Source organism: Zonotrichia leucophrys, chromosome 5, assembly GCF_028769735.1.
Source record: "Zonotrichia leucophrys gambelii isolate GWCS_2022_RI chromosome 5, RI_Zleu_2.0, whole genome shotgun sequence".
Taxonomy (NCBI): Eukaryota; Metazoa; Chordata; class Aves; order Passeriformes; family Passerellidae; genus Zonotrichia; species Zonotrichia leucophrys.
Window position 1 is genome coordinate 41,150,569 of NC_088175.1, and position 23,607 is coordinate 41,174,175.

The following is a 23,607-nucleotide window of genomic DNA, read 5'->3' on the forward strand; positions in this document are numbered from 1 at the left end:
TCTCTATGGTGCAAGGAGAGCATCTCTGTGCTACTTTGCTCACAAACACGTTTGCATAAGCCAGGATTCAACACGCAAACCTCACAGCACAGGCACTGTTTCCTCATATCTGAGGTTACTGCTGGGTTTCCTCAGCATGGCATCCGCCTCAGCAAGATTTTGGTTGCTTTTTTGTCTGTCCTGTGTTTGTGTGGGAGGCAGTATAAGCTTAGGGGAAAGGCTTTCTCCATTGGAAAGAAGGGAGCTAATTATGTCCCCTGTAAAGAGAGGTAATTGGTTTTCCTTTCTGTAGAGAGAGGATGACAGGAACAGCATCCTTTGCCTTTTCATTCCAAAACTCTGTTGTGACCTTAAGGGTGAGTGCTGGAAAACTCCCCCATTCACAGGTTGTTTTTCATATATCCCAGACATCTGGGAACAAGGTTCAGCTGACTGATGAATGTGATCTCTTGAAGAAAACACTGAAAAGTTGGGGTGGGAGTGGGTTACATCTAGCCCAGTTCTCCATTTCAAATATTGCTGGTTTCAAATTTAGCCTGCCATCTTCTCAGTGAAATGTTTGTGAGCACTTTTCGATCTGCACATATATATATTTAAGTATTTGGCAAGTGCAAGAGAGTTTGAATTAGATTGTGAAAGGATGCCTGTATGTGTGCCAAAGCATCCCAAGGTGTACAGGCCTCAGGTGGTATGATTTAAGTGAGCCCCAGTTTTCAAATTCTCATCTTTTTTTTAGAATGCATTCTCTGCCACTTTCAGGAATAAGTGGAATAAGCATGTCCATCCAAGTCCATTGTCCTCAGAGAATTAAGTTAATTTGCTAAACGTTTGAACTTTCCTGTTGCTTTAGCTATGTAATTTTTGAGTCATTAGCACTTTCTTTAGTGATGTGTTGTCACCTGACTTACCAAAGTGTTGCATCGTATCTTTGCTCTTCATCAAAAGCCAAATAGCTGTGAATTCTGTGTTAGATGTGATACATAGGACAGATACAAAGGAATGAGAAGAGACCCAGATAATAGCACCTAAGTTGACTATTTTGAAGATACACAACCACAACTTCTTCAGAAATAATAAAAATACCACCTTCTCAAATTTAAAATGCCTTAATTTCATTGCTCTCCCTGATCTCTATGCAACAATGCTGTGTTGGGGGGTGCATCTGCATTGCAGTACAACACTTGTCATGACAATATAGCTTGTTTTGGAGTGACACAGGTAATTCAAGACCGTACTGCAGAAGTGATTGTTACTATGTGGAAAAGAGGACCTGTTTTAGGGTAGGGAATATGTTTTGGCTATGGCTTAGTGTGGTGAAGCTGAAGAATTCACCATTAGAACTCAGAATGGCTCTGAAATACTGCAGGATCTGAGAAGTAATGTCTGAGGCACAGATTCATAAATAGAAAGGCAGGCCTCATATTACAAGACCCATCTCTAGAGATGTATAACTTAAAGATGGAATTTGCCAATCATTACTGGCTGGCTCTGGTCTCAATTAGTAGTAAGAGTCCCACAGACTTTGAGATAACGAGATAGGCCAATGCCAAGTACTTCTGAAAGTCTGACCTGACTGAATAATGTATTGGAAAATATAACGAAGATGTGACAAATTATTATATTCAGCTCCAGAGCATATGCTGGATATGGCCAGAGGTGTCTTAAGTCCTCATTTGCTAAGTAGATTCAGACAATGAGGAGAAGGAATGACTGAACTTATCCTCATCACTTGTTTTGAGATGCTCAAGAAGCTCTCTTTACAATGTTGTTTGTAAACCTCGCTTGCCAAGAGGCTTCTTGATCCTGATATTGATGTTGATAGTCTGCAAGATGTCATCAGCACCTCCAGCAATAAGGGACTGGTGTGTGATGAGAAGGATATGAGAAGAGCAGAGATAAAATAACTGAGAAACAAAATGTTCCTTCATTGCTGTCTTTGATCTCTTAACTCCCAGCTGTGAGAGATCCTGGTTGCTGATGGCAGCAATGGGCTAATTTTCTGCAGCTTCTGTTGCTTGTACAAAACAGAGGAGGATGTTGTCTTCACTGAGGGGAGTACAAGTCTTGCTGTAATGTCTTCTGTTGCAGGGTGAATCTGAGGAGAGGCAGAGAATGAGCACAGGCAGCCTCAAGACTGAGGCTAAATAGGCAATTTTATTTCCTCTTCTCCTCTCTCTTTCTGCCTCTTGCTTTGTTCTTCAATTCCTGCCTTATTAGTCATTCTTTTGAAGATTAAAGCCCAGTGGAAAACTCCCAGACAGTGCTGCTGTCTTTGCTGTATCCCTGATGTGATGGAAGAAGTGACAAGCACCACGGACAGAGCTCTTGTGTCAGGGTTAGGATCATCGTGAAAGCTTGTGCCTTTTCTCCAAACTGAGGTGCTGTAGGTGAGGGAGGGGAAAGTTTTATGACAGCCACTTAACTGTCCACCAGTACTTTACTCCTGACCTGGAGGTGAGGCTGAGGCCACTAATTTTGTTGTGTGAGTCACCAGAGCTGAGAAAACAGGCTTTGAGCTCATCTGCTGCTGGCTACATCCAAACAGGTAGTGCAGAAATAAAGATATTAAGAGGTTACTGCTGATTTCCCATGCTGTTCAGCCCAGTTTTGCAAGATTTGAAAAAACATGCTTGTGGTTGAGATGGGTCTCCATGAAAAAGTTGAAATCCCTCTTCCAGATCAGTGGGCAGGGATGGCTGGAACTGAAGCGCTGGTTCATGTCATTACGGAGATACACCAGATATGGCCATGCCACTAAAGAGACACACTGAGGGCAGAATTATGGACAAAGCAGACTGATTTCTTATCACAGATAAGAATAAGTAGTTCTTGGGATCAGTCAGTGCTTGGATGTCCCTAAGATGGAATGGGCATGGAAGTACCATCATCGAGCTGGTGCATATGAGGTGGGAGCTGCTGTTTTTGCTGCAGGGTGATAGAAACCATTGGCAACATGCTGGGGCAGAAGAACTGGGCTAGAGGGTTGTTTGGCCTCCCTGAGTAGCCAGCCACTGGCCTCACACTTTGGCAGGAAGTCAGCTGTGATGCCTCTGCCTGCAGCTGCCAGGCCTCCCCTCAAAGCTCCCTCTTAATTGCAAAGCAAAGTGCAAACATGAACTCTGTGATTATGTGTTGCCCTTGGCCTCTTCACAGTTCCTGGATGAGGTCCATGCTGCTGTTTGTTTGGGATTGTGTCCTTCTGGAGGTGCAATTGTGCTTCAACACCATATTTTGGAAACAGAGGGGTGAGCTGTGGGTTGGTGCAAACTCTGCTTCTGTCACTGCCAGCTGTGAGGGACTACTGGGCTGCAGGATCCCTTCTAGACATCAGCTGTTAGTATCTCACTAAGTTTATTAATTCAGCTGAAACGAGATCCTAATAGACAAATACAGACAAATATCTGTCTAAAGAGTTAAGGGGCAACCAAAAGTGAATGACAGGAGATACAGCAGAATAACAAAAATCATATTATCTGTTTTCCACTCATTGAAATCAATGATGTTGTTCAGCTTGTTGTGGAGAAGGGCAAGGCAGGGATGTAGTCTGGCATTCTGCCTCCAATCTCTGCAGAGCTCCAGCTGTTCTGCCCTCTCCTGGAGCATTTGTTAATCTGCCTTATTTCTTCTCAGGGAACCAGAGATGGCCATTAAGGAAAGATGTGGAGAAGGAAATAGCAGCCATCCCATTGATTGCTTCTGGAAAAGTATTACAGAAAATGTAAAGGACATTTGTGTAAGACAATGCCAAAGAGCTAAACAAGACCAGCGTGACTAATGGAGAAAAAGAGGAAGAGGGAGAAAGAGGCTAGTTGAGACACATAGGAAATGGTAGAGAAATCATCCTTTGAAGCTTTTCCAAAACTGTGCTTTCAAATTTCTCTTCCTATTGATGGTGGACTCCCTCAAGGATCCAGTCCATGGCACAGTCAGCATCACTTCACTGTCTCAGTCCCATTCCTAGGTGCTCTTGGGAACCCCTCTGCCTTATCATATCCTCAACCAATGCTCTCAGAAGCTCTGCACTATATTTTTGGCAGAACATTTTGCTCTACTGTGCTATACTGACTCCTTTATGCTTGCCCATATTTCCTTAATGGGATTCATCACCTTCTACATTCTCTACACACTCTGGCTCCAGCATTCCAGTGTTGTGTTTGGTATTGCCCGTATTAAATCTGTGATATCTCAAATAATACAAGAAGTTCTGCACCTGTATTATTTGAAGCTGAACTCTCCGTAGCCTGTAATTTTACAGCTTATTTCTCTGTGGGGAGTGGCTGTATTTCTGTAGCTTAGCATAGCAGCCCACAAGGCATTAAATGTTCAGGGCTCCACCTTCTCTCTTCAGAAGAAGTAACTTCTTCTGGGGGAAAATTACTAATGAATTGCACTTCTTTCCTGCACAGGGCCCCTGAAATGAGCCCAGCATACATTTGTATACGGGCTGCCCTGGGAAGTGGTCTCAGCACCAAGCCTGGCAGAGTTCAAGAAGCATTTGGACAGTAGTCTCAGGGACATGGTGTGACACTTGGGATGTCCTGTGCAGGGCCCCCAAGGACACCGCAAGTGGACTTAAGGACCCTTGGGGGTGCATTCCAACTCAGGTTCTTCTGTGATTCTTTGATTCTTTGCCTTGCTAGGGGGGACCAGACTTACAGCTCTGCATTTGGGGTGAGCACTGTAGATGTGGCATGGCAAGGAGGGCTGCACACATGACAGGGACTGAGTGTGCTGCTTTGGAGCAGTGGTTGCCAGTGTTCACACAGACTTGGCTGTGGCTGCTGCGTGGGGGTGGCAGGTTTCTCATAAATGCCAGGCTGGGTGCACGAGTTATAGAAAGCACGGTGTATGTTAACATGAAAAACCAGGATAAGGAGGGAAAAAGAAAGGCAAGTCAAAGATCAGGTTATTTCTCTTGTAGAGTGGCTGCAGGTTTGTGCAGGCCCTGTGTCCTGCACTACTCGGCGATGGCAGCCAGGATGTGGCACTCACTGAAGGTGACAGGAGGCACAGGGAGGCTCTTTGCCTTCCAGTGGAAGGGACCCATTCTGCTGACTGCTGGCAGAGTCTTGTGTGTCAGTCACTCGTTAGCTGTGTACCACCGGGCAGCGGATAATCTCAAGTGCTGAATGAATAAATCCACTCCTTGTCAGCTCCCATCAGTGTCTCTTGCATGAAGCCCTGATGCTCCTTAAAGCAGCATACGCTGCAGATAAGTCAAAGTGCCATGTTTACTCGGGAGCTGATGGCAGAGCCCTGAGGAGCACGGCAGGTGTTAACTACAGAGTTAAACCATGACCTTCCTGGGTAGGATTTTCCATGGCTGGATAACCTGTAGGGTCTGTCCCTTCAAGACCTTGGAATCTATGTGTCAGGCCAGGCCATGAATCCTGTTGTGGAGGTGCATTGGCAACAGCAGAAAGGATTTCCAAGAAAATCAACACAGTATCTGTCCAGTGAACTTCGTACTCTCAGATTTTATGCTAAATTTTGAAATTCAGTGGAGCTTTAATAGTTGTTTAATAGTTTAATAGTTTGAAGGGACTATGGAAAAAGACAAGCAGAAACTGACATTTTGGTATAAGACTAGTTTGTGGAAAGTAAATTTCCCTCCCAAAGCTTCATGGTATAGAAGTCTGCACATGCAAATTTTAAAATCAAGTATGCATCTCACTTGCTTCTCACACATACCTATTTTCATTTTCATTTATGGGGAAATAGCTTTGAAAAGCACACATGCAAACAAAAATTGTGGTGGAATGACCCCATGATAGAGCCTTCAGTAAAATGAGGAATTGCTTAGCTTTCCAGTAATTTTGTCTGTTTGTTTTGTTTTGTAAAGCATTGTCTAGCTGTCTGATTCTATGGAGATCTAAGTCTAGTTTTCCCCCTCTTTATCTACTTTTTGTAAATCTTCTTGCAATTACTAGTACTTAACAGAAAACCTGAATTCATGTTAAAACATTTAATTAGTCATAATTGTACAGTAGAAGATTTCTTCCAGATACCACTTAATGATCATTAGAAGGTCTGATTCAAATCCCACTTAAGTCAGTTGATGTCTTTTGTTGACTTCAATGCATTTTGAATCTGGCTCAGTATATTCAGAAATGTGAGGTTAATGGCTACAATAGTAGCAAGAAATACTCCCCACAGATGCACAACTTTCATGGTCCTCCATTTGCATTCATAATGGACTACTGAATAAGTTTTGGATAAAGGTAATGAAAGGCCATTTTAAACAAAAAATCAGCCAAATTCAGAGCTGCAGAGGAAGATACTTTAATCATTTAAACCCTGATATTTTTTCCACTTCAATTCTATTTATGCTTCCATAGAAATTGTGGATGCAACTAATATAATGCATTAGATGTTTTGGTATTGCTTAGATCTGGTAATGGCTTAATCTGTTTGGAGGAATGATGTCCCATCACAGCAGTGATGACCCTACAGGGCTTAATGGGCCTGCAGTTACTTGTTGTATAAAGCCATTTATGCTTTAATGCTGTTCTCTTCCGATTTCAGGAGTAGCCTATTTCTGTCATTATGGGCAAGAGTGGACAGGTGACCTAGACAGTCTTCACCAAAGCCAGGCATTTTCACCATTTTTAACTTTCACTCCCACACAACATGAAAGCATAAGTACCAAATTAATAAAAACTCAGGTATTTTGCTGTGATATTTCTGCTATGGCAGGAACACTGACTTTTCAGAGAACCTAATATTAGTTTCTTCCTATGAAGTGGCCTTTGGTTTTGCCACTTCAACTCAGTGAAATACCAGAGTGATTTACTCTGCTTTCTGTGCCCTCATCATGGAAATGCAAATTACTGCACAGGAGGCCAGACATTAGAGAAAGTAGTTGCTCTGGTACAAGGTTTCCAACCTGAGTTCTAGCCTGAGGAGTTGGATAAGCAGCCAAATCTCTGCATCCTTTGAAGTTCATTCTGAGTGTAGAGAATTCTGAATTCAGAAAAGGTCATGTCCTGGATGAGTTTCTCCTAACTGAGGGACAGCCATGAGTTCTGAAAAGTATTTCATTAGTTACCTCAAAGTAGGGTCAACATTAGAGAGCTTGATTTTCACAAGAAAACTTACCACACCTTCCCTCCCTGCACCATTTTGCTCTGTGAGTAGGAAGAACAGCATAACATGTTGGCATCCTGCAGGGCTTTGCTGCCCTTCACCATTTCGGCAGCTCTGGAATTCCTTCTCAAGCCAGGGTTTTGAGCCATATGGGAGCTACTGATACTAGTGGAGAAAGAGAGGGCTTTCTGGTGTGCTGCTGGTGAGCTTCAAAGCTTCCAAGGAGAAATGTCATCTGCTGTCCCCCAGCCTTTTGCCTGTAGGGGTACTTTGAGAAACTGCAACAATGGTTGTTGCACAGTGCTTGCACAGGTTTGGTAGATAAAACACAGCCTGGTAAAATGAAACAGCTGTGAGCCTCATTTTTCAAGGAGCAGATGGGTCATGAGTGACCCAATAGTTACTGAGCTAATGAATGCAAGAGAAAAGGAAACTTTCCTTCTTCACGAGACAAACTATCAGGCTCCTTTGACCTGCCCTCCTTGCCTTCTTACTGAATTAACACCCTGTGTGCCTGACTCAAAAGGCAAGACACCAGAGCACTTGTTGCCAGTGCAAGTTTTCTGACAAGATGGGCTTAAACCAGAAAGATGTGATTTCCTCTGGGGGAGTATGACAGTGAAGTAGAGATGGAGGAGAGCGATGCAAAGTATTGCATGATTCCTCTACGGGCCCCGTGTTGCACTTTGTCATTAGCTGAATCACTGGAGCATCCTGTCAAATCAACCTCCTGCACAGATTTTTAGAACCTCTAATTGGCACCTGCATGGCACCTGCACAGCTACACATTACCAATGCATCTCCTTTTGCCCTGCACAGCCTTTCACAGCTCTTTCTCCCAGACTCAAGGCAGTCAGTAGCCTACCACGGAATGAGACAACCCTGGCTTTAGTTGGGATCCTGTGATGTGACCCAGCGTTCATGTATCAGAAAAGCTTTGCTTTATTCCTTTCTCTTTTAACCATTAGGCAAATGTTTCTCCATGTTTCCTGTTTATCACAGGCTCTAAGCCTCCCTAGACAGGCTATTCTGAGCTTGCCCTGCTTTCTGATAATTGCATGTGCATTAAAGCAAACACCCCTGCAGGGTTTCTCCTCTCCCCTGTCCTTGCCAGCTCGGAGCTGGACAGGATTCCATGGCTTGCAAACACAGGGCTGCGCAAAAAAAGCCACGCCAGGGGCTGGCAAAGCTCCGGGGCAGAGGGCAAAGCTGCATGCTATTTCAGGCCTCTCTTATTTTGCCAATGAGCTCAGATACCTCTCCTTTCCTAGTGACATGATGGCTAGGTCCTCCTGAGCCATGCATCAGTGACATTGCTATTGAGATCTACAGTCTGTGTCCAGCCTGCATCAATTACTGCCTTCTTTGTAGGCATATAAAAAATTAACAGGATCCAGGGAAGTCACCCATCAGTACTGACTGCAGCACTAATTCTGAGAAGGTGGTCTGTTGTAAATTTCTCTGAACTCTTGTTTTGCTTTAAAAGAAGAAAGAGGCAGGACACTGCTGTGAGGTTTTTTGAGGATGAGCTTTATCAGACTGCTGTTTAGAGAACCTGGAATCTCTAGATCCTAAAGTAATACAACCATTAGCGTCTTGAGCCTCTACATGGGTCAAAGTCCTGGACTACAAGAAGTAGAGTGATGACATTTTTCCTTCATAAAACATCTCACTTGAGATAAGTGGATCAGTTTTGTCCTTGGTTTACAGATAGAAGAGGTAGCAGGCTGTGGAGAGCTGACTGGTGCAGACAACACAGCACTGAACTGAAAACACTGCAGTCAAATGCTGCCAGGCACATCAAGACAGATGCTCTCGACATACCTGGCTTGAAATTGAGACCTCCAAAACTGTATTTCCTCCTAGGATTTAGTTCCCAGGAATTAATATGCATAGAGCCTTTTACACTCACATACTTATGATGGAAAAAGAAAGCAACTTGGGTTAATTCTTTTCACTTGGTTCCTAGAGTAAATCTATAGGTCATAAATAGATACTGCCTTTCTATTCTGGCTGTCTTTTTACCAAACATTGCTGTAGCTGAATTCCCTCCTCCAAGTGGTAGCCATAAGTCACTGCCTCTTCTCATGCTTTAGGACAGTAACCAAGCAGGACTCTGACTGGATGCTGCCATCCATCACTCACTTGATCTGAACTTGCATTGCCACTGAACCAACCAAGAGGTTTCTCTGAAATGAAACACCAATACAGTTACACAGCTCATCTGTAGGGAATTTTATTTTTCACAGGAACACTGGGATTGGATTATCCTTGTCACAGCCAGTGCACTGGTCACATTCCCCATGAAATACCTGTACTTCCCCATCCAAAAGGAACTTCGTTGGAGTTGCAGTTTCTGAGCAGCTGCAGTACATGCTGCTGATGGTGCATCTCAGTACTATTGGGAGAGTGCCGTGAGAGTGGGTGCTTCTTCTGTCTTGTTTTTCCTCATTTTTGAAGCAAATCTAACTTTTATCAGTTATAGCGTTGAACAAGCCCTCTGCAAATATCAGTGCATATCTTGTAAGAGAAAAGAGTAACAGGTCTTTTTGAAGAGGAGGCAAAAATGGAATATGCTAGCTACCCCCTGGGTCTGGGGTGAAATAGGTGAACAGTTGAAATCTACCCAGCTTTTGCTTCCTGTTTGTATAATTAGCTTTCATCAGAGTGCTGGTCATGAGTAAGTTAACACCCACAGACCTGTCACCATCAAGCACTGGTTATCACTGAATTCCTAGCAGTGCTGAACTGTGTACATACATGTTTAACTGCATTCCCCACTTCTCTGAAGGAGCTATTTTCAGAGATCCCAAGTGTGGAAGTGGAATCTCTCAGATGACTTTTGACTCTGCAGAGAGGAATAAGTGTCTTTGAAAGACTGAGATTGGCACATGTACAAATATACTTTCTTCCATCCTGTATGTGAAGAAGGCTAAGGATGATGCAGTGCAAAAGTTGCCTTTGCTGTTTTTATGTGATGCTGTAGAGGAAGAGAGATCTGGGGTGATAACCAACATGCTGGGGAATCCTCCTCTGCAGGGTGTTGCAAACTACCAATTTCTACTTTCCTGCAGAGGATCTTACTGGCATTCAGGTGGAGTTGTCTGTGTTCAGCACAGGATGTTCTCTCAGGAAGTTAAAGGACATCAAGAACTAAAGGTGCACTAGGGCAAGTTCCTAATTACTCATCTGATCTCTGCAGGGAAGACATTAAGGGATGGTTTTGTAGTTTGTTCATGGTTTATCTGTCAGTATAGCAGCTCTGGGACAATCAGTTATTTAAAGGACTGGAAAAAATGCTACCTGGTTGTCCTTGTTTGCTTCTTTAGGTCTTTTTCCTGCCTTTGTGGATTCCTTGAAATTTGGCATGCCCGACTGTGCAATGCATTCACTGCATCTTGTTGCAGAGTTTATTTCACATACCCAGAGTCTCCACAGTGCTACATTAACTCCCTTCAACTTAGCCTAGGTCAAATCAGAGCAGTTACAGTGTGGTTTCGAGCAGCAGAGCGATTTTGCTAACAGCTGAGGAATTGCACTGACTCCATCTCTAATGAATACCCTTAGTGGTCATGATAGGAATTTTGGGTGAGAACAGGGCTTGCACTAATTACAGGGACTTAGTCACAACTTGTTAACTCAGCACTGAAAGCTGCTCTTGGAAGTAGCCACACTTGGGCAGCCTGGGAATTGAGGGAAAGCGCAGTCTTGCGCTTAAGGCTCCAAGCACTGTCTCTCCAGTAATCTGGTTTAATTTCTTGTTCTGCCTTGGACTTCTTATGTCACTTCTTATATTTCTTTCCCTTTCTGCACCTCAGTTCTGGAGTTATAAAATCACACTGCTGTATATCTTCTCCCCCACATGCATGGCAAGTTCTTCAGGATAGGGAGTTTCTAGCATTAATTAAGAATGCAGTTTGTAGAGCAGCCTCACCTGTGGCTGTGGGAGGTCAGGAGAGCCCTACATGACATCTTCGAGTTTCTGTACTTTGAGAATATGTCACTGGTTTTGGATTGTGAGGCAGGAGCAGCCTTGAATGCTCATGTAACTCCCACAGCTAATTTTCTTTGGTAGATTTGGGACTTTTCTTTCAACCTTGAAATTTTGCTGGTTTTCGGTTCTGCAAAGCAGGGAGTGCTGAGGCTGAATAAATTGAATTTTTCTTAAATTATGTAAGTGCTAAATAAGATACATTGTTACAATTTTCCATATCCTCTGCATATGAGGAGGAGTGGAAAATGGATAAATGGGAAGAAAATGTGTGACAATACCTAATGTATTCTAAGACCAAGCTTCTAATCTTCTCTATTTCTTTTTGTTTCTTCCAGGTGGAGCGGGAAATAGCCATCCTGAAGTTGATAGAACATCCCCATGTTTTAAAGCTGCATGATGTTTACGAAAATAAAAAATATTTGTAGGTATTACTGGCTTTTGCCAGAGGAAGGGGAAGGGAAGGAGGGAAGAAGGGAGGGGTTTTGGAACTTGGTACGTTTCTGAAAGAATGGAACTAGTTGTGTTTTCACCCTCTGCTGATGTCTGGGCAATATTTGGTATTTGGATGAGGAATGAACACTCATTATTTCCCTGGCTTTTCCAATGTTAATTTCTGTACTTTCACAGAATCATAGAATCATTAATGAAATTTTATCATTGTCTGACCATTAACCTACTGCTGCCATGTTCACCACTAAATCATGTCCCCAAGTGCCACATCCACATGTTTTTTGAACACTTCCAGGAATGAAGATTCCACTACTTCCCTTGTACCTGTAAGATCTGGAACCATTTTGAATCAAAGCTGTAACAGACTTAGAGTGGATAATTTGGATAACCTCCTTTGTCTAACAGTTTTCATTGAAACCCTCAACTCTCACTAAAGGTGTTTTAAATTTGTCCCATCAGCAACAGATTTTGGTTTTAAAGGCCACTATAGGCCCCTGATGGTTCTGCAGTGGCAGTTGCATAGCAAAGCTTTTTTTTGTAAGACTTTTTTTTCTCCAGATCATTACCAGTGCCAGACAGGGATGTTGTCCATAGACAATCACTTTAGCTTGATTTAGGGCACTAAATACGTTGTATCTGTTATCAAACAAACAGGCCACATTAATCATGGCGCAACAGGACAAAAATCAATGTTCTCCAAATAGAAAAGGGTGACCCAGTAGGGAACTCTGCTATTTCCAGCTTTTTAACAGGTTATTACAGGTACAAGAGAGTGGTTAAAAAAGATTAAACAGTTTTTAAAAGCCACCATCCACTGGTGACCTCTTTTTAGTGTCTCAACACAAGAAGGGAATGACTGTTTATCCAAAGAAAGTGTGTTGAATGGAGGTAACAGTCCCTCATGGACTATTCATCCAGTCTTGATACTGGAGCAATGAATTCCTCTTCTGAGAAGCGAGGCCTCTCTGCCTAAGGGTTAGCTTAGTAGAGCAGGCAGTAATTTCCCTTGGCTTCCCCCTCCTCCTTTGGGGCAGAGCCTGCCATCCGAGGTGGAATGCAGTTGCCAGAAAGAGCTCGTGCAGGCACTGGGTGGAGGCTGGCTCAGATGTTTTCAGAGCTGCATGCTGAATGCTCAGTCCTCAGTGGCACAAATGGTCATGGCTCCATGAAGCCCTGTTTGCCACAGATGAGACAGAGGCCCAGATCTGCTCTGTGTGCAGACAGGCAGCAAAGGGAAATCAGGCTTTACAGGGAGTACATTCTCCCTTAATTTCCTAAAAGAGAGGCAGAAGATATTTTCTCTGTATTAAGGTGAAAGCGGGGAGGAGAGCCCTTTTTTGCTTAAAAGAGAGGAAATGTTCTTGGTATGTTGGTTTCTGTGTTGTGTAACCCTAGGTACACACACACAAGTACACACTCCTGCATGAAAAGAGCAAACAGCTGATGATGGCAGTGGTGATAATGTAAGAATACATGCAGAAGAAAGGCCACAAGGGGATGGGCTGTAGAGGTGCTGAAGCTTTCTTCTTGATCTGAATGCCTGTAAAGCCAAAAACTGAGCTTTCCTTCTTTACCCCATAAGAATTGGGGGCTGTTTTGCTCCTGTGAAAAATATTTCACACTCAAAGCAGTGGGAATGGTGTTACTCTATTATTTAAAAAAAAATACTGCATTTATTGGCAGGACAACATCTTCATGATGAAAATCACCTTGAAAAGGAAAGCATCCCATATCTTTAAGCTATGTCTGGATATCCTGGCTTCTAAAAAATGTTGGGCTCCAAAGCGTGCTTTGCCAATGACCGTTTAGCCTTGAACAATCACTAAGTCTGCTTTGTGCTGTAGTTCCTCTGCCTGTAAGATTAAGCTGTCTGCATCCCCCTGCAAAGGCACCAAATCCCTCTGCTGAAAGACACTGACTCTGAAAGAACAAATGACTGTTAATTAAGTTTCATTTTTTATTAGTCGCTATTTTAAAGAAAGGGCACAATGCAGAGCTTCTGCCAAGCCTCCATGTTCAAAATTAGAAACAGCTGTGGCCTTTGATAAATCTGAGAGGTGGAAGAGAGTGCCTGCAGAGGGGTGAGGTGTTACAAGTGCGTGGGGGCTGAGAATGTGTCTGCGTGGACCTTCCCAAATAATAAGACACAGTGACCTCTGGTTCTCACCAGCATCAGGAAAGGGATTGCTCTGGGGTTGTGGCAGCACCTTTCCATCATGCATGCCATCCCAGCACTAGCAGCAGTGGCATGGTTTCAGAGAAGCTCATGAATTATGGGTGATATTTCAGAAGCCAGAGACTAATCACAATGCAGCACTGGGGAGCATTTCCTCGATAACTGTTAATTTCACAAATCATGTTTGACTTTTAGTTTGTGATTTAATTTGTGACAAGGGGCTTTGGTTGAGTAGATTCCTAATGCGACCATGAATCAAATCCTTTTTCCACAGTTTATTTAAGACTGAGAATGATTTTTTAAAAATAATAACAAAAATCTGTTAGCATACGTGTGTTAGCCAAGTAGTCTTTTTCTGTTTATTTTGGTATGGTTCTTTTTGCCAAGATAGTTAGAGAGGTGGGAATAGCTATGAAATCTATTATTCCATCTCTTTATCCATCATTTTGAGTTGTCTTATTTAGTAAGACTGTGGACTACACATCTAGGTGTGGGGGGGAAAACAGGGGGCACTGTGGCTCTCTCTAAGTGACATACAGCCTCAGATATATATTGTGTTGGCTAAATGAACAATATTACTGACAGTTGAATTATTTCATATTTGTTGTATGATCACACTGATGGCCTTCAAGCAAGATTGGGAGTCCACAGTAATAGATAATTTAGAAATAGCTACAGACAATCAATGCCTCCATCTCTCCCATCATATAATGTCAATAGAAAAAACAGCCAGGATGGGGGTTCATCCTCTCTTTTTTAAAGATCAAAATTAATCAAAGTAGCCTGGCATGGGGAATGATCAGTGGGCTACCAAAACTTGTGTGTGCACCACTCAGTTTGACTAAGGAAACGCAGACAATCAGGAATTTTAGGGAAATACAAATCATAGAATCATCGCAGAATGGATTGGGTTGGAAGGGACCTTAAACAGCATCCAGTTCCACCCCTTCCCTTTAATTAAGACCAAGTTGCTTAGAGCCTCACCCAAGCTGATGTTGAACACTTCCAGGATGGGGCATGTATTAAGAGAAGGAGCAAGGCAGTAACAGATAATAACAAAATTTTGATGTGTTCTGTAATATACACTGGAGGGACACACTCCTTGGGTGATTTTTGCATTGCAGATGAGCTGTATGAACCTGGGGAGGATGATCCTCTTTTCTCTGTGCCCCGTATAGAAAAGGTCTTTCTTGAGCTGACCCTACGCAAAGTTTTATTTACTGTGTTTTATGGAATACATTCAGCTTTTCTTTGGATCATGGAAAAGCAGTTGTCCCCTATTGGAGGAGCTGTTAGCTTGGCAAGCTAAGGGCCATCAGACAGTCCACAGGAGATGGAGCTTCCCTCTCCAGAGGGGATTGAGCTGACTGATACAGTTCTGTTGCAGAACTCCCAACAGGGGTGGCATTATCTGTTTTGATCTCATTTGATTAACTGTTTAGTTTCAGCTGTCAGGGGCTTGGTGGGGAGTGGAAATAAAATAGAAAAGAAAATACATACTACAACCACTCCATGCACTTTTCTTTCAGATGGTAATACTGATATTTCTTGATTCACTTTCCATTGATGTCTGTGTATATATATCTGTAAATTTCTATGTCAAGATGCATACAGATATTTGTGTATATATGTGTGGATTTATGTTGAATGATTTTCAAATCTTCACATTTAAGATTTCAAATTTTGTGGCAGCATTTTTTTACATCTCTGTCATCCAGTTTGATCAGCATTTTAGGCAAGAATCTGTTTTGAAAGGAGTGGACACCAGACAATTGTGCTCTGAAGTGTGCCATGCATTCCTCAGTACCTTTTTCAAATATAAGTGCCTTTCTCATCTTTCATCAGTACAATGCTATCACTGGGCAAGTGCCCAAATCTCATTTCAATGTACACAACACACCACCTCCTGATTTCAGAGATGAAGGTGCATCACAATGAGCCAGATAAGAAAATTAAAATGTCCTCCTAGCTGTGCACAGCTCACGTTTCTGGCTCATACAAAATCAGGTGGCAGCAGCAGTCAAGGACTTACAGCTCTGGTGGTGTCTGCAGAGGCCTTTGTGCTGCCTGTCCTCTCCTGCAGGGTTTTCCTGTAATTCTGTTTATTTGTGTTGAAAACTTATTGTGAGATGCCAGAAGATGCAAAAAGATTTAAAAAATGTTCTGTGTGTTCTTCTTAGTGGTAGGCCAAGACTTTGTCATTCAATCCATCTGCAGGGAAACCTCTCTAAAGTAGAGGGAGAGTTCAGAAAGTCAGAGTGGCTCTAAAGGCTCAGCACTGAAAATTAATTTTATGGTAGATGTGCACCTTGGGAGCGAAGCTGTGGGATGTCAAGTGCTGTGGTACAGGGAAAGAAAATAAAACATGATTGGAAGGCAGAATAGCATTCTACCTGTGACTTGATTAGACTAAGGAAAATATTTGTAACCAGCTACTTTGACTCCCTTTTCTTCTGCTGTTGACTTGTTTTAGGACTGTCTGGAATGACTAGCATGTGTAGCCGGAACAAATCCAGTCAGTGGTAGGAGCGGAGGGTGTGACCACTCACTCACAAGAGGAACACCAAGCCTGACACAAAGCAGGGCCTGCAGAGCTGCTGGTGGGGATTAATGCTGCACCCTATGCAACAAAGTCTTAATAAGCACTGCCCAAAAGCCTGACTGTATTCTCTGCTCACTGCCTGACATGTGTGCTTGGATACCATCCAGGCCATGATGCTGGGCATGGGGAAAAGCAAGCCCATGGTGGAGCAATTCTCTGACATGAGTAATTCTGTGGGATGTTGCTTCAGAGCCACAGTACATTGTCATGCCTGACTTCTCTTTCAGACTTTGATAGGCAGTGTTGTGTGTGTCTGGGCCCTGGTTGTTACACCAAAGGCCACTTAGCTCTGAAGAAGAAAGCCCTGAAGTGTAAAGTCACTAACAGAATTGCAGCAGTGACCTGATGAGTGTTGTCTCAGCTCTGCCCATCCTGTGCTGAGGATCCCTCTAGCTAAATCCATTCCATATCATGTGCCCGTACAGGATGGATACTGCAGTGCCTTGGCATCCATGACTATACACCATGAAGGTACTGCTCAAAACACCTTTCATCCCAAATTAATCAAAGGCACAGAGCACAGCAGCATAATCTCTTACTACCTCTTTTCCCCAAAAGCCCCAACCTGTTCATGCCCAAATGTAACCAGCAATCAAATACAATATCCATTCAAACATGCAAACTCGAGTTAAAATTGTCGTTTAGAAAACAGAAATCTAACACATGCACATTTTCTTGCAGGCAAGAGGGGAAGAAAAAATACAGAGCCCCTGGCCCAGTGCCAAATAAGGGTTTAAAAATTCATGCCCGCCATAAGAATTTATATAACTTCTGAATAATTTATAGGCTGTGCCAATAACAAGAGGCTTCATATCTGATAGAGATTATTTAATCAATAGTAAATAGTGCAGAGAAAAAGCTGTCAAAGAAATACAGAGCATGTCAGCCTGGGCAACTTTTAACCTCTTCCCTGCCACATATATGTTCAACCATATATATGTATGGAAGGACATTTTGCAAGTAGGGTGGTAGCCTGCAAGGAGAATCACCAGTTCTTTTTTCTTCTAGAGGCTTTCTTTGTTGGTCTCTTGTTCCCTAAGAGAGGTCCCTTTGAAATGTAGTGAGCTTTCTAGCTCTCAAATTAATTAGTCACAAGGAGTAGCCAGTTTCTTGTGAATCATCTGCCAGGATTACTGTGAGATGGCCCATGGTTCATCAAGGTTGTGGCAGTGCCAACCCTACCATTTGTGGTGCAGCCACTCCAGTCTGTGTTTAATTCTGGGGCAAAACTTAAGAAAGTTTTACAGCTGTTGGCACAGTAAACATCAGGACAGACAAGAACTAAAGACTTATCTATCTTTATGATGGAGATTCCCACCTGATATTTTATGTCTTTGAGTGTATCTCTTTCTATATAACTGCAGCTGGGTTTTGCATCTTGCTGGAGTGTATGGCTGAAGCCATACATCTTAAAAACTAACAAGGGCCACATGGATATCTAGTCAAATTCTAGCATAGTAAAAGCTCTAGGACATTGCTCAGTGATGTGTAATGGTACCCAGTGGTACATTCAGGCTTACATTGAAGAGCAACTTGAAAACCTACTTGTTTAGGTTAAACAAAGTTGTACTTTATATGTGTAAATGTAATATCACTTAATAAAAAATAAATTATTAACTGCTTCCCTAACAGACAGCTAATTGCAAGCACTGATGGCCAAACCTTCTATTGCCTGACTAAAACGAGATGTGTGAATTGACTTCCATCTTAGAGCATTAGAGAGTGTTTCTTGGTAATCCTAATTTTTTTTGCATTTATAATACTTACCTGAAATACTTTGTGTTTCAGCATGAGCTTTCATCTAGAGATCCCTCCATTTAACACTTTTATAATAAATACATAATTGGTGTAGCTGTTAGTATCTTGTAAATTGTCCTGAGAAAACAAGAGCTGCATACCCACTAATGGACTGCTGCAGGCAATCCCATCTGGCAAGAATTTTAGCATTTCACACCATTTTTGCTACTGGCTAAAAGTAACAAAATGTAGTTATGATTCTTTACAGATAATAACTGATGTGTTTGTTTGCATTTGGGTTTTTTGTTGTGATTTTGCCAGAAATATCTGGTAGTGCATGGTCCTGGTGTTCTCTGTGCCAGTGAGTCTTTCTTTAACAGTATTTTTCCTGGCATTGCTCAGAGCCAGCCTGTTTCTTTAGTTACAGTCCTGATTTGGAGGTAGCATGTAGCTGCCTGGCTAGTGAGGGCTCTCTGAGTTATTCCTCAAAGCTCCCTAGGGCATGGGCAAAGGCATCTCTTAAGAAGTTGTGGCATAGTCCACCAGATGGAAAGGAGAAATAACCACAACAAGTGTCCTTTTTTATGTTTTAAGTGATAGGACTGTAGTGCAACAGCAACCTATCTAATCATGGTGAAGTCCTTGCTGTACTGGCACTGGATAAGAATGGGACAGTACCAGTTTACAATCCCATACACAAAGCAACTGTTGGGAATGGGAAGTCCAAGCTGCTGTCAAGCATCACAGCAAAAACCAGCCTTCAGAAAGGAGCTGATGAGAGCTGATGATGTACTATTTTGGCTCCTGAAAAAATAAATAAAATGAACCAAAAAGAAAAAAGCCTAGGATTATTCTAAGCTTGCATCTCTGATTATTTGTAATGGGTCATTTGAGGTTAGGAACTCAGAATCTTTTATTGAGAAGGTGGAGATGATGGGATGCAGATGGAAAGATGGTAAAAGGGATGAGATGCTGCTGGATGCAATCTCTCTGCTCATCTCCAATCAACACAATTATTCTTGTATTTAGTATTCAGCTTCTTTGCTTTTAAAGAGGAAACTCTTTTCTCCTTCAAGCATTGAAACTCAACTAGAGATTTTTAGTTTCATGTCTTTGCTTGTAGCAGACACATGAGAAAATAATGCAAGATGCAAACCTTGGTGTGTACGAAAGTGAGCTGCAGTCTGTGAGAATATTTGGAATCTCCTAGAGAATATATCCAGTGAGGAAAAAGTAATTGAGACTTTATTTTTAACATACACTTGCCTTCATATTGAGTTGCAGAACCCTGCTGTTTTCTGGCTTTTTCAGTGTCCTCACAGGCAAAGGGGAAATTGGGGGATAGCATGGAGTAGAAGGCACAAGGGACCTCAGGTGCTAATCCCAGCTCTGATACTGGGTGACTGTACCCTGGACAAGTCACTTGGCTTCACAGTTCCCTATCAGTAAAGAAAAGGAGGTTAACGCTTGTCAAAACTTGTTTCTCTCGTGTGAAATGCAAGAATTGGAAGAGTTAGGGCATGTCCTGAGCATCCAACATGTGAGAGCTAGGTGCTCTTGAAGAGTCTTTTGTCCTAACGTGGCTCCTGTCTGTATCATCACAGCACATAGTGTGCACACTGCCTGCCAGACACTGGGTCTCTCCTTTTCCTGAACCTTCTTGCAATGGTTGTTGCAGGAGGTGCCACATGTATTCACAGGTTGTTTTATGTTTTTACCATGGGAAGAAAGACTGATGTGTTAATCTTACATAGATAGAATAAAAAAAACCCCAAAACTTCATTCACCAATAAGTTGCTTTTCATCTCTAAATGTAATAGGAGAGAAGTTCTGGTTACTGTTCTGGGATTTCCAGAACTTGCTTGCTTGCTTAGAATAAATTGGAAAAGTAGTACTATAATGAAGTGAAAACCTGTCATACCTGGGAAAGATAAAAGGAAAGGGAGACTCATGAAAATGCTTCTTAGTGTTTTTCTTCCCTACAGGCTACATGTTATTTACCTTCTCCCAGATCCTCCAAGAGCTGGCATTAGCATACTTCCAATCCCGTAGCACTTTGCCAAAGTAAAGAAATTTAGATGCTGATGTGAACACAGAAGATTTGGATTCTTTTCTCTGCCATGGATTCAGGAAAGATGTAGTGTCTGTATGCCTTATTTTCCAACCCAGGGAATAAGGTTCTTCTTTTCCTTTCCTTTTTCTGTTCGGCTTTTCAGAGTGTTTATTCTCTTCTCCTGTGAAGTTATAGGCACACTCTCACACACACAGATGGGTAGATACAGACATGCAGCACTTAGTGGGGTCTGTGTAGGTATCCAATGGTGCTTAGAACCAGTGCAACACTTGGAAATGTTTAAACCCCTCTTGTCGGCCTGTTTGGAAAGAACAAGTGTACTACTACTGTGCCATGTCATGTGCCAGCAGAATGTTGGCTTGCACAGAGATAGAGGCAGGTGCTGAATTATGTCCTTGTTAAACAGAAAATCTCCTAGCTGGGGGCTCTCCTAGAAAAATGCACAAGGTACTGGAGGGAATAGGGCTGGCAGATAACAACCTGAGCTCACAAATCCTAGCTGCAGCTTAGCCACATAGTGCTTGTGGAATGATCCCTGCAGCATTTCTTTCTTGCACTCAAGCACTGAGGAATGTGTTTGTCGTCCTTCTCACTCATGTCACGTTGGGGGCTTTGTCAGATCAGAATACATCGTCTCTCGTGCTTCTCCGTGTCCCTTGACTTGTCATAGGCACAAATCTTTTTCAAATGCTCTCCCCTGTTCATTTCCATTATTATATCTAGTGCTTCTAGGTGGCAAGCAAAAAATGAATAACCTTGTAAATGTTCCCTGTCTTTCAATTTGTTTTATTTTTCATACAACGTGTCAGTGCATTTTTGTTGAGTGTTTTTAATAAGATGAAGTTGATGAAAATAAATTGCTTCACAGTTCCTGCTGTGGGTGACAGAAAAGCTGGGTCTGTATTTTTCAAAAACTGTTTGTTTGAAGCCAGTGTGGAGGGTGTTCTGTATCTGTAACTGCAATCATCTTTGTAAGATATCTCCCAGAAAAAGGAAACAGCCAGCAATTTGAATTTGGGGGGCACGATGCACTGCTGTATCCAGCTTCTTCTGGGCACAGTGAGACAACAAGCTGTCAAGAAGAATTTTAGGACTGATTCTGTGCCAGAATTGGGTCTGCTATATTGGATAGTTAGCCAGATCTGTCTCTAATATGAGAAGGAGAATGAATTCTGCAGCAAACCTTCTTACCAGACTGTCTGTTAGCCAAGGCTTAGGAACCAAGGATTGGGTTTGGGAACCAAGGATTGACAGTGTGGACACCCCAGTGCCCATGGCTGCTGCATATCAGCCTTCTTCTGTGTTTGAATGACTTGCTCACAAAATGTCATGTCTATAAACAGTGCTCTCCAAATTACCAGGGTGTACCCAGCAGACAGTTGGGCAACTACCCATCTGTTGGGAAAGAAGATAACCCACACATTCCAAATGGGATTTTCAAGTTAAGATTTTTCTCTTTTTTAACTGATTTTAATTTTAAAAACTCAATATTACTGTTTCTTGTAACTGTTTTGACTTTGATCGAAAAATGCAAAAGTACAATTTTAATTCCCTCAAGTTCATGATTTTATGGTTTTGTCAATTTTTTGTACTTATTTAGCTGGCAAGACAATACCAATGTCTGTCTTTCTGTCAGGTGGGGAAGTGCTTTCTCCTTCTGCTAGCTGGGAGCTGACACATGGAAGTTACACAGGAGATGATGATGGACCAGGAGCTCAGGTCCCACTTTTGCAACTTCAAGGCTAATGCCATTATCATTGAGCAAGCTTTACTTTCCTCACAACTGCTTTCAGTCCTTCTATTGTCCTAGCTTTTTGGAAACATTGAAAACAGAGCTAATTAAGACCCCCAATTTATATTAATCATCCCCACTTTTCATTTCAAATTCAGAAATTTCCTTGGAGGTTATGCTGCTTGAGGTACAGAAAAATTTTACAGTATCCTGGATTTATTATTCTTCATTGTCTATTCGAATTTGAGGAGTTTGATTAATTCTGGTAGTAAAAGTATTATGCTGTAAAGCAGAGGGTTGAGGGATCATGCTGCACATACTGTTCAGTGTGGTCTGCTTCACTGTTGGGAGGCAGGGACTGAGAAGTACACTCCAACTTGTTTGTTTTTAAAGGATTCCATTGATGGTGTTCCTGCCACTTCCCTGGGAAAACTGTCACTCCCACTATTAGGCAACATCTCCAGAGATTTAGACAGTTTTCCTTTGCTTGGCTGCCTTTCACTAGCCCTATTTAAAACAGCAAGATGGTCCATCCATGGCAAGTCCTTTCCTTCCAGAAGGTTTCACTCTTCACTCTGTGACTGCCAGGAGTGCTGTATGAGGTCGGGAGTTTCCCCTCCTGCTCCTAGGCCCCCTTTGTGCCACATGTATTCACTCAGTGCCACATTTTTCACCTGTGAGTTGCAAGGCCAAGCAGCTGCTCCAGCCAGTCACTGCTGTTCAGCAGCAAAAGCTAAGCTTTTATAGAGACTGCACACACACATAGTTATTTTTGGTTTGTTTGGTTTTTAATATTGTACATTGTTCACCTTTTCTCAATTCATTTTGGTTTGTTGACATCTGTCTGGTTCTGACTGCAGCTTTGCCACTGAAACTGTTTTATAAAAGAATTTTCAGCTTGGTTAAAGGACCTGAGGCTTCTTGGTAAAGAGTCTTACTCCACTGTAGCTTTTATAGAAGCTTATACTTGATTATTCTCTGCTTCCCATCCTGGTCTTTGGAGTAATTTTTAGCTTCCTGATTAGGTCTTGCTATGCCATTGGACACTGAATCCAACCATGGCAGGTCTGAAGTTTGCAGAACCACTGTTAAACATATTAACTCCTGTTTTTAAAATGCCAGTTCTCTTCCACTGTTATTTCTGGAAGTGTTCCCCTTGACTACGTATAAACAGAAGTGTTTGTCTATAACTGTGTGAGTGTGAGGGGGTTGGTGTGATCATGTACTTAAAAAATCCTGACTTTGTGTTTTTCTAGGTATTTGGTGCTAGAACATGTGTCAGGTGGGGAGCTCTTCGACTATCTCGTAAAAAAAGGAAGATTGACACCAAAAGAAGCCAGGAAGTTCTTCCGACAAATCATCTCTGCTTTAGATTTCTGCCATAGTCATTCAATATGGTGAGTACAGCCATTTCCAGTGGGAGTTCCCTGCTACAATAAAGGGATCTTACCTTGATACTTTTAATTTTAAGTAACTGATGTTGTAAAGCTCTAAAAGCATTGGGTAAAGTGCTGGTGTATTTTTGAATTCTTGTCCATGTGTGAGACAGTGTACCAGTCACAGACAGACTTCTCATGGAAAAGACTATCTGTCATTTTTCACTGGAGAAGAATTAATTTGCAGGGAAGGCTTTAAACAGGAAAACCAAAACCACCGAGGAAAAAGAATTTCATTTCCATAATTTTTGTGGCACTTAGTAATAACTAAGAACTCCATACACTGTATCTAAATGAATCCCTGAAGAAACCTGGGACAA

At 42.3% G+C, this 23,607-nt stretch overlaps 1 protein-coding gene across 11 annotated transcripts in view; it reads left to right on the top strand.

Moving 5' to 3' along the window:
* The window catches only part of BRSK2 (BR serine/threonine kinase 2), a 305,642-nt gene that overhangs the window by 189,358 nt on the left and 92,677 nt on the right, over positions 1 to 23,607 (top strand). For all 11 annotated transcript variants that reach the window (XM_064714734.1, XM_064714736.1, XM_064714737.1 and 8 more), the window contains exons 3-4: positions 11,416 to 11,501; positions 23,108 to 23,248. In XM_064714734.1, the coding sequence (XP_064570804.1) occupies positions 11,416 to 11,501; positions 23,108 to 23,248 (227 nt within the window). The remainder of the gene's footprint in view (positions 1 to 11,415; positions 11,502 to 23,107; positions 23,249 to 23,607) is intronic.